This window comes from Anneissia japonica, unplaced genomic scaffold (assembly GCF_011630105.1).
Source record: "Anneissia japonica isolate Jap-2015-1 unplaced genomic scaffold, ASM1163010v1 scaffold9668_len1562885_cov226, whole genome shotgun sequence".
NCBI classification, from domain to species: Eukaryota; Metazoa; Echinodermata; class Crinoidea; order Comatulida; family Comatulidae; genus Anneissia; species Anneissia japonica.
The window spans coordinates 899,389-910,943 of record NW_022711326.1 but is presented as its reverse complement, the minus strand read 5'-3'; the positions used below and the strand labels follow the sequence as shown (position 1 = coordinate 910,943).

The following is an 11,555-nucleotide window of genomic DNA, read 5'->3' as shown; positions in this document are numbered from 1 at the left end:
CCAATGATAATTGAATATTCGAATGAGTAGGGTGGAGCCAGATCCCCTACATATAGCCAGAATATCCAAGGAAACAAGGAGAACAGGAAAGAAGGAAAAAGACACAGCAGAAAAGAAGGAACACTGAGAGATCCCGATCGGAACTCCAGCACACAGAAGTATAGTCCTATAGTCGGATAGACTTAGGATAAATGTGAATTTTCTTCAGAAAGCTGTTGACTGGAAACCTTCCTGAATTAATAAGGAAGGAGAATTACTACTCTTTTCGCTTACTTCAAGTAGTGGTCACCCTGTTTTCATATTTATATTGTCATATTATGTTATTACTAGAAATAATCTCTCTACCTGCATAGAATACGCATCCAGTGAGTCGACCTAAACTAGGCCTGTACTCCGGGGGCCTACTGTACTGTAACGGAATAATACAAGAGTATTATAAATCTGACTACAAAATTTCATGTGAATAATAAGCCTACTAAGCATAGCGACAGTTCCGGGATAATAGCAGGGATGACTTTCTCGATAATTAGTGGCTATAAACCAATATAAAATAGGCTGAGGCTAGCTATCGGCACTGGCGCAGTGCGAAAGAAACTGCTGTTTTCTATGGTGTAGGGTCGTTTCGGCCCTGAGTCCATTCGGCCCCGGGTCGTTTCGGCCCGGAGACATTTCGGCTCTGAGTTGGAATTTTTGCCTCATGCATTTTGGCTGCGGTGTATGGAGCGCCGAAGGTGCGGCCGCGAATAATACTTTAATTGAACATGGCTAAGCTGTATGCCGTTTGTTAAACATGAAACTAGGCTATATAATACTGCAAAATTATCAGATATTAACATATGGTCGACAAAATCACTCATCGCAGAGAACTTAACTAAAGAAATTATTAACTACAATATAATTTGAGGAAAGAAACGTTTTAAACAATTAGGCCTATGTTGAGGTGAAACAAGACACATGGTTTGTATCTTCAGTTTGTTTTATTTCCATTGTCAATACTTATTTTGGTTATGTTTATAAAATACACAAATAAATATAAATGGAAATAGTAAAATATAGTTTTAAAAAAAATTTATAGGCCTACAATGTTAATGGCTGTTTCAAGCTTCTTTTGATATTAAGCCCGAAATTTCACTCACAAGGCCTATTGTTGCATGGAAACTATAAAAATCGGGAAAAAACGCCCACAAATAGGTTCCCGTATTTTTAGGTGCAAACACATGCCATGGCAATTAATGTGTACGCGTGTGTTCACCTCTCGTCTATGGTTCCGATTTTTTATTTTTCAACTTTGTTTAAGCTTTAATATTTCATTTACCATATATGGAAAGGGTTCCTGCCAGCAGGAGTGGATCCACAGATGTCCAACAGGGGAACTGAAAATGGCGCCGATTGAAATAACACCACCCTAGGTCAGGTCCACAAAATATTTGATTTCTAGACAGACGCCCGAATGTAACCTCTGAGGCGTTTTGGGCGATCAATCCCCTTTTTTTTTTATTTCATTAAAGGGTGAAGGGGCTGAGGACACATCCGGCGTTGTGTAGGCTCGATTTTCCCCCACCCTTTTTTTTGACATCTCTGGATCTGCCCCCGATGGATCCATATTTGTGATTTGGATTAGGATGATGTACTGTTGTCCTTGTAAATACTAAACTGATGATAATGATGAAATATTGTTTGACGGTTTGCATGTTAAGTAATGCTGACGGTACATAGTAAATATTTCTGAAAAGAATTTTCTGTTTTTATCGGCACACACTTTCACAACAGTGGCACACACTAATCAGTGGTGCATCCAAACTTACTTAATCAAGTAACAATATAAGTGAACAAAAGTAAAATTGGAAACGCAAAGGTAAACAGAAAAATCAAGGAATTAAAATAGTAAAAGAAAAACATCCCAGAAATACAAAATTCAAAAAAAAAAAAAAAGCAAAATTTGTACGAAGTTTAAACATACTGCATTTCAGTAAAAAGCAAGTAACAAATCAACAAAAATAAAACAGTGAAACAGGATGGAAATAAAGTAAAATTCCAAACATAGTTGTTTACTTATTTTATTAATTTCAACAACGTTGTCAACATCCAAATTCTTTTTATTTGTACCTAACAAAGAGTATGCTCACAAAAGTTATATAGAGTATCTCCTGTATGTATCTTCTGATACCAGATATTTTTTGTTCTATAATTTCTTTACACAATTCACATGTCATCTAAAAAAGTTTCTCTCCTGTATTTGTCTGAATTGGTTAACAGCTTTCCAATGTTCACGTTCAAAAGTTCATATCAAAATTTGGACCCTCTTGTATGTATCTTAACATGTCTTTTCATACTGGAATTGGTTATAAACTTCTTTCTACAATGTGTACATTCAAAAGGTTTCTCACCTGTATGTATTCTTAAATGTACTTTTAACACCCCACTATCTCTAAATTGCTTTCCACAATGTTCACATTCAAACGGTGTATCTCTTGTATGTATTCTTATGTACTTTTAACACCCCACTATCTCTAAATTGCTTTCCACAATGTTCACATTCAAACGGTGTATCTCTTGTATGTATTCTTAAATGTACTTTTAACACCCCACTATCTCTAAATTGCTTTCCACAATATTCACATTCAAACGGTGTATCTCTTGTATGTATTCTTAAATGTACTTTTAACACCCCACTATCTCTAAATTGCTTTCCACAATGTCCACATTCAAACGGTGTATCTCTTGTATGTATTCTTAAATGTACTTTAACACCCCACTATCTCTAAATTGCTTTCCACAATGTTCACATTCAAACGGTATCTCTCTTGTATGTATTCTTAAATGTCCTTTTAACACCCCACCATCTCTAAATTCCTTTCTGGTTATAAAATTTCTGCCAGTTCATACATAAGGTTTTTCACCTGTATGTACATGCAAATGTATGTATCTTCAAGTGTTTTTTTAAAACATTTACGTTCTTACATTTCTTTCCACAATGTTCACAATCATATGGCACCTCTCCTGTATGTATCTTCAAGTGTTTTCTCATTCACTACCATCTTTAAATTTCTTTCCACACTGTTCACATTGATATGGTGTCTCTCCGGTATGTGTCCTCAAATGTACTGTCAACTGAAAACCGTGTTTATACTTCTTTCCACAATGTTTACATTCATAAGGCGTCTCTCCGGTATGGACCCGCCAATGTTTTTTCAAGTCACTAATACCTCTAAATTTCTTTCCACAATATTCACATTGGTATGGTGTCTCTCCTGTATGTATCATTAGGTGCTTTTTCAATACAGCACTGTTCTTAAGTTTCTTTCCACAATGTTCACATTCATATGGCTTCTTGTCTCTATGTACCTTCATATGTTTTTTTAAACCACTACCACATCTAAATTTCTTTCCACAATGTTCACATTCATATGGTGTCTCTTCGGTATGTATCCTCAAATGTCTTCTCACAAGGTAACTGGTTAAAAACTTCTTTCCACAATGTGTACATTCATATGGCTTCTCGCCTGTATGTACCATCTGATGTAGTTTCAATGTACTACTATCTCTACATTTCTTTCCACAATGTTCACATCTATATGATGTCTCTCCTGTATGTATAATCAAGTGTTTTCTCAATCCACTGCTGTCCTTAAATTTCTTTCCACAATGTTCACATTCATATGGTGTCTCTCCCGTATGTACCTTCAGATGTCTTTTCATAAGGGAACTGGTTATAAACTTCTTTCCACAATGTGTACATTCATATGGCCTCACTTATATGTATCATCCAATGTAGTTTTAATGTATTACTATCTCTAAATTTCTTTCCACAATGTTCACATTTATATGGTGTTTCTCCGGTATGTATCATCAAGTGTTTTCTCAATCCACTGCTGTCCCTAAATTTCTTTCCACAAGGTTCACATTCATATGGTTTCTCTTCTGAATGTACCATCCAATGTCTTTTCAAACTGTAAAGGGCTATAAATTTCTTTCCACAATGTGTACATTTATATGGTGCCTCTCCCGTATGTACCTTCAGATGTCTTTTCATAAGGGAACTGGTTAAAAACTTCTTTCCACAATGTGTACATTCATATGGCTTCTCGCCTGTATGTACCATCTGATGTAGTTTCAATATACTACTATCTCTACATTTCTTTCCACATTGTTCACATTGATATGGTTTTTCTCCAGTATGTATCATCAAGTGTTTTCTCAATCCACTGCTGTCCTTAAATTTCTTTCCACAATGTTCACATTCATATGGTCTCTCTTCTATATGTACCCTCCAATGTCTTTTCAAACTGTAAATGGTTATAAACTTCTTTCCACAATGTGTACATTCATATGGCTTCTCGCCTGTATGTACCATCCAATGTAGTTTCAATGTATTACTATCTCTACATTTCTTTCCACATTGTTCACATTCATATGGTTTTTCTCCAGTATGTATCATCAAGTGTTTTCTCAATCCACTGCTGTCCTTAAATTTCTTTCCACAATGTTCACATTCATATGGTCTCTCTTCTGTATGTACCCTCCAATGTCTTTTCAAACTGTAAATGGCTAGAAATTTCTTTCCACAATGTGTACATTTATATGGCTTCTCGTCTGTATGTATCATCCGATGTTTTTTCAGTGTACTAGGATTTCTACATTTCTTTCCACAATGTTCACATTCATTTGGTGCCTCTACTGTATGTAGCCTCAAATGTCTTTTTAAACTCCTTTGAAATGTTTTACTACAATGTTCATGTTGAAATTGTTTATCTCTATTAATCCCCAAATGTGTCTTCAAAGTAATTAAATCAAATTTTTCTCCACAATGTTCACATTTATATTTCATATCTTGTTTGTTTCTTTCCTCAATCTCTATTTGAGCTGACATTTTGTTAATATAATAATCTTCTTACTGTATTTCAATGTATTTTATTTTTTCATTAGGCATTGTGAACAGAAGACATCACAAGGGTGTATTTCAGCAGCAAATCATTTATTTCATCATTAAACATTTTCTTCTTTGGTATTGGTTTTGACATTACCAGTATGACCTGGAATTCCTTCTTTGCTGTGAAGTATGAAAAAGAAATGACATTAGTTTGATAACATTTGAGAGTTGCCATCTGTGGAAGCGGTTGGCGCATCGGTTGTGGCTTGGACTCCCAACCTCGAGGTCGGGGGTTCGAAACTCTCGTTGTGCAAATCGCTTGTGTCCTTGGGCAAGGCACTTTATCTACAACGGTTGCCTCTATCCACCCAGGAGTACAAGTGGGTACCTGGTAGGTTCGAACACAACTGCGCTGATTACTAGCTGCAATATTATGGAATTCTCCCCAGGGAGCTGAGTATGTGTTCCATATGTGTTTGATCCAATGACCGGGGTAGTAATGTGAAGCGCTTAGAGGCATTGTGCATGAAGCGCTATATAAGAGCGACATATTATTATTATTAAACTGTGTAATAAGAATGTGGCAGTAGAGTATTGCGTACATTAGTACAGAGAAGCCATAATACATTATAATGCGGAGAATAAGAAGCGAAGGTGTTCCCCTTCCAAGTAAGATTTTTTTAAAGAATAGGAACCTCGATCTGGATGGCCAGAAATGACACTCAGACTGTGACAGACATGTGTTGGCTTGGCATGGGCTTATTCATATATTTTTTTTTAGTCCAACTGCACGATGAGCTCTGTTTGATTGCTGTCTCTTATACACGCCATAATACATTATAATGTGGAGAATGAGAAGCCATAATACATTATAATGTGGAGAATGAGAAGCCATAATACATTATAATGTGGAGAATGAGAAGCCGTAATACATTATAATGTGGAGAATGAGAAGCCATAATACATTATGTGGAGAATGAGAAGCCATAATACATTATAATGTGGAGAATGAGAAGCCATAATACATTATAATGTGCAGAATGAGAAGCCATAATACATTATAATGTGGAGAATGAGAAGCCATAATACATTATAATGTGGAGAATGAGAAGCCATAATACATTATAATGTGGAGAATGAGAAGCCATAATACATTATAATGTGGAGAATGAGAAGCCATAATACATTATAATGTGGAGAATGAGAAGCCATAATACATTATAATGTGGAGAATGAGAAGCCATAATACATTATAATGTGGAGAATAAGAAGCCATAATACATTATAATGTGGAGAATAAGAATATAACCACATCCCAAACATTCTAGTAAGCCTGAAAACTGAGGGATTTGTAGTGAGTGTTTCATGTTTAAATTGTGGTGATGAGTTATGTCATCTTCACCATACCGTCGCCCTAGCCATCGCCAATTAAAGAATAATTATCATTATTGGTTGTTATCAATGACACTGTTGCTATTATTACTGTTATTATTATAATTGTCGTCTTATCACAACTGCAAGTCTTCATCACAATCATCATCGTCATCCTTATTAACGTATCCACATTTATACAAGCCCCCAACGTATCCACATCTATACAAGCCCCCACCCTCTCTACCACCATCCAACATAAGAGCCACTGTGACAGTGTTCTAGGTTCTACTACTATGGATAGCATACTGTAACAATTAATATTATACAATGTACTGTAAACCATTCTTCAAAAACTATCTATTTATATATTACATTGTTTGACTCATTTTAGCTTTTTTATTTTGGTTGTTTAATATACTGTACAGTATTTAATCATACAGTATGTTATGGAAATGTATTTATTTGTTAGTTAAATCCTAGATTTACCAAAACATACAATATTAAGCAAATAATGTACTCTAGCTGAATATTTAATTTAAATGCCAATACAATAAATATTACCTTTTAAAATATGGCCTAGACACAGTATGATAAGATTATGCTTATGGTAGTAACTGTACATTTATTAAACTACTTAGGACTAATCTAGGGGCTACGAAATATCTTCTAAAAATTTATAATTGTTAGTGCAATATTTAAAACAAAAAAAACTTGGTAAATTAAAAATCTCAATACAAGTTGTTAAATTGTAGTACTGTAATATGTTCGTATTCTTGGTTTGGCCCAAATTACCTGAACTACTGTACATACAGTACAGTAGTTAAACCATACTTTTTTAAGGCATTTGATTAGAAAATGTACTAAGACTCAATCTCTTGACACAACGGCCGTCGCTGCTCACATGTGGTAGGATTTAATAATAATAATATTAATAATAATATTTTAAAATAATATTTTTTTTAATTTATTCATTTTTAAAGTAATCAATAGTAATAACCAGACCTCTATGAGGGCCAAGGTTCCTATGCGGGCATTCGTGAAATATTGCCCTACTGTATTTACGATGATGTAAACATGGCAACAAACGAAACCAGGGAGACCTCAAGTGTTAATCCGTCAGTTTCATTTTTATTGCATCAGGTTTTTTGTTCTGCTTGTTTAGTGCCAATGATAAAAAGATGTAGTAGATGTGGCGGCTGTAGGATGTATTTTCTTGGGGTCGAGCTGTCCGACAGGGGGACTAGAGCTTGTGGGCCGGAGCTTGTGAAAGATTTTTTGCGAAGGTGTTCCCCTTCCAAGTAAGATTTTTTTAAAGAATAGGAACCTCGATCTGGATGGCCAGAAATGACACTCAGACTGTGACAGACATGTGTTGGCTTGGCATGGGCTTATTCATATATTTTTTTTTAGTCCAACTGCCCGATGAGCTCTGTTTGATTGGCAGTTGGGACTTGACCTGTCTGGTGGGGGCCCTACATTAACTATGGGTCAGAGCCCACAATGGTTTCACTATACCGTACTGTACACACATAGTCTAGCTTCCGATAGAAGCTGCAAAAGGATTATCCTGTCAAGTACCAAGTTTGTTTTTATCACCTTTATCACCTTATCGTGATCTAGTGGAGCATGTAGACTCATCATGATTAACCTTGGTTAACATGGTAAATTAATTCAAGAGAGCAAAATTAACCAATCAGCTTTCAGTTTATTAAAGAGGTCCCAACCTCATTGGTTGTGCTTCTAGTAGGTCCCAAACTCATTGGTTGTGCTTCTAGTAGTTTTCATGCAACACTGCACACATTAGCATAAATATATCATGATGATGGTTTCTATATGAATGGTTTTCTTTGACATGCTAAAGTTATCATGATGAATAGATCATGATAAGTTATCACAATAACTTATGTGAACTGCCTTATCATCAGGTATGAAATTGAAGCTTTTTGAAGTGTAAAGTTTTCTGTCCATACTACCCAGAAAAGTCCCTAGAGTCCAATCCATCACATTTAAGACAGTTAGTTGGACAACAAAAGTAAACAACATTCCATAAATGTTTTCCTCTTATCATACAGTTTACTTGTCTTTTCAAGGGTAGAGGGTCTTTTATTAGTTATGGCTTTAATTTTTGTCAAAATACAAAATTATTAAATAGGGCATGACGTCATATCCAGTTTTGCTTGGGTACGGACGCTCATAATGAACAGATATCTGGAAAGTCACTTTTGCCTGTTTACAAAAAACAGCGTAACATACGGTACATGTCACATACATACATACACAAGAAGGGTATCCTAAAGGTTCCTTTGCTTGAAAGCATAGAAACCAATAATAATAATAATATGATGTATTTATTAGAACATACATTTAGATAGGTGGCACTTAAAAATCATTTGGTGCGTTCAAAATGAACCAGGGGTTTAGCTAGAAAAAAAAAAATAGGCCGTCCAAAATGGAAGCCAGTGAACGTGGCACAGAACCAATCTTTGTGAATCCCCACCGAATATTGATACGAAAACAACGTACATTCAATCAATAAATGTTGTCTTTATCAAACTTAAATTTGATTTAGCTTTAGCTTAATGTAACATTCGATAGATTTCAAGAATATAAAGAATTTGCTAAAGGTAGACCAGGCCCAATTAGGCTAGGCCGAGCTGATTAGGCCAAGCCGTCCAAGCCGTCACGATATAAAAGTGCCATCCTAAATAATTGTAGGCCGTCCAAATGACGGCCGGACGGCTAGCTTGTGAAATGAACCAAAATAAACAAGTTATAAAATTAAGATTCTTAGCTACAAGTACATAAAATAACAAAATTATTAAACAAAACAAAAATTCTTAAAAGTATAAAGGAAATACACACAAGTAATAATACATTACTCCGCAAAACATGCTAGTAAACAAAATAAATTACATGCGTTACCTTTTCACATCGTTTCGGTAGAACAAAGTTTGTTTTGTAAATTCTCAACCAAATCAGCCATTGAACAATAAAATTAAACTTTGAAGGATGATAACGAATTTTCAGTTTCACGAAACAGCAAAAGTTTTGCAACATTGTAGGTGAAGCTTTCTGACCATACCACTTTGGCTAGGCTTCAAGATAGATATGTCCATAATGACAGTCCCTAGAGTTCCATCCATTATATTTTAGACATGTTCAGCTGATACAAAAAGTCATCAACATTCCACAAAATGGTTTTGTTTTAAAATAGGATTTGGTAGTCAGAAGGTGGTGTATTGTCTGTCATTAGTTATAAAATTAATAAATAGGGTGTTTTGTTGAAACTATTTTACATGTAGATTAGATAACCTTTGGTTTTTTGGATTTAGTAAGCTAACCTGCAGAGCGACGAACAATGTGTTATGGAGAAAAGTAATTGTATTGTTCGGGTAATTAGAGACTTCCAGAAGTTACTGCAATTCACTAAATTAGGGCATTCCTGCCAAGAAGCAAGTTTAATTCATGATATAGTAATTATGTTGCTAGTTTTACCTATGATGTTATTATTAGAGTAGAGCATTTGAGATAAGCTTAATACCGCGCTGCATCAAAGGGTACCAGGAGGAGATAGGGCCTTATGTGTGCCCGATGAGTAGGGATGTGCGAAGTGGCTATTTATTGGGCTGCCACATTTAGTATAATCATTATAATTAGTTGTTTGTTGAATTAATGATACATCATTTATTTGAGGAATGATATGCAGAATTGTATGTTATGATATTACGATATATATTCGTAACAAGTAAATTATATAGTTAACGTGGATATGATCTAAGCTATGTCATAGGGTTTATCGTTGCTGTCAGCGTTAAAGGCAGACACCATCTTTATAACCATAGTAACGTTTACCAAGATATACAGGGCGCTGTTAAGTAAATTATTTATTTATTTTTTTTGTCCCTGTTATAAGCTTATTATAATGATAATAATTGTTTAATATAGTGATACATTGCGAGATATTGAAAGTTATGTTTATTATGCTTTGTTCAATGTTATAGATTGAATACCGTAAATACTCATCACCATTGAGTAAATACAAAACAGGATTGCCTTGACTGGTGAATTTAGTTGTGACGTGTTGTCGATCCATAGGGCATGATGTCATATCCAGTTTAGCATCGGGTAAGAAAATTCATAACAAACAAATGTTTACAACATCATGTTAATAATATAGGAACCTAGCAGGATTGAGGGGCAGATCCTTGGTGGGAGCCCGGGGCGAAGCGCTCCCACCCCGGAAGCTACAACCTTTTAACAGATTAGAGGGCTAATTTAATCGATTATAGGATGCTTATTTTCACCAGGTCATGAAAAATAAAGTATAGAAAAATGAAGTAAAAGCTATCCTTCCTTTTATTCAAAAGTAGAGCTGAAAAGATTCATAAAATAGGTGACAGATTCAAGAATTTGAAAGAGGGGGCAGAGAAGGACTTTCACAGATGGAGAGTGTATCTACCTCAGCCCCACCATCATTGGGACTGAGGTAAGAACATTTATGATTATGGCAACTCTGGACAGCCGAAAATGGCACTCTTAGACTTAAATTTGAGTAAAATTTTCTTTTTTTCTATATTTTTGTTAAATTTTGAAATAAATACGGGTGGGGGCCACTAAATATCTAGAATGGACACCAATTATGTCATCACTATATGAAACCATGCCAAAAACCCCTATTAAGGGGACAATTTCACATTTTTGGTCAGGGGTAATTCCCCCTATTCAGGGGACATCCCTATGGAATCCTGTATTAAAGGGACACTTTTCTACACTAGTGGCCTAATTATACAGTACCACGTAGGTAGTTCTAAGCACGTTAGTATGTACTGTACTGGACTGTCTTACTCTTCCTGTTGGCTAGGTCCAGTAGTTGTACTAGTAGGCTACTTAGAAGGTAGGCTATAGTACAGTAGAGAGAGTAGCCTACTAATCCCGCCACTCTACACTAAAACTAGGCCCTACATACCAGTTGATAGTCACAACAACTCCCTGGCACTACCTCCTCCTACTACTAGCTAGGGCCTAGGCCTAGGCTAGCCTACTTTACTAATAATACTAGGCTAGACTAGGCCTTAGGGCCTAGGCCTAGGCATATATAATAATAGTAAGACGAAAAACATTACACAATTAAATCTACTTCTCACCACGTAATGTTCGTGTGTATGGCATATAGGGCCTGTTGTTGAGTTTGTGTTAAGTAATAATGTACACGACAAATGCTATCTTTCCGATCTCTAGCCTACCCTTCGCCGAGCCGTCCGTCTCCTGGTGTGAATAGGCCTTGTCCCCTTTTTGGCTTAATATGTTTTTT

At 35.6% G+C, this 11,555-nt stretch overlaps 3 protein-coding genes across 4 annotated transcripts in view; all 3 read right to left on the bottom strand.

Annotated features, from left to right (window-relative positions):
- LOC117107350 (zinc finger protein 729-like) overlaps positions 1–11,555 on the bottom strand; it is a 25,497-nt gene extending 13,942 nt beyond the window's left edge. Inside the window, 1 exon segment of the mRNA XM_033248999.1 lies at positions 11,389–11,555. The gene's annotated coding sequence lies outside the window, so the exon portion shown is untranslated.
- LOC117107349 (zinc finger protein 92-like) lies at positions 2,028–3,840 on the bottom strand. Of its 2 annotated transcripts, XM_033248997.1 has the most exons (2): positions 3,254–3,840; positions 2,028–2,996 (listed from the first exon to the last, which is right to left on the bottom strand). In XM_033248997.1, exons 1-2 carry the CDS (start codon positions 3,697–3,699, stop codon positions 2,897–2,899), a joined length of 546 nt encoding a protein of 181 aa, XP_033104888.1. In that variant the 5' UTR covers positions 3,700–3,840; the 3' UTR covers positions 2,028–2,896. The 2 variants fall into 2 exon arrangements, with proteins under 2 accessions (XP_033104888.1, XP_033104887.1); XM_033248996.1 differs by having other exon boundaries at positions 2,028–3,840.
- Positions 3,862–4,606, bottom strand: LOC117107366 (zinc finger protein 92-like). Its single transcript, XM_033249024.1, has 2 exons — positions 4,016–4,606; positions 3,862–3,921 (listed from the first exon to the last, which is right to left on the bottom strand). The coding sequence occupies exons 1-2, from the start codon at positions 4,604–4,606 to the stop codon at positions 3,862–3,864; spliced, it is 651 nt and encodes a 216-aa protein (XP_033104915.1).

What these genes read in the sequence shown, in the direction of transcription:
- LOC117107366 (XM_033249024.1), bottom strand. Translation starts at nt 4,606, where the DNA reads ATGATACATACAGACGAGAAGCCATATAAATGTACACATTGTGGAAAG. An exon ending in TTATGAAAAGACATCTGAAG is followed by an intron (nt 3,922 to 4,015) that starts GTACATACGGGA and finishes TGGTACATTCAG; the next exon opens with AAGAGAAACCATATGAATGT.
- LOC117107349 (XM_033248996.1), bottom strand. Translation starts at nt 3,699, where the DNA reads ATGAAAAGACATCTGAAGGTACATACGGGAGAGACACCATATGAATGT.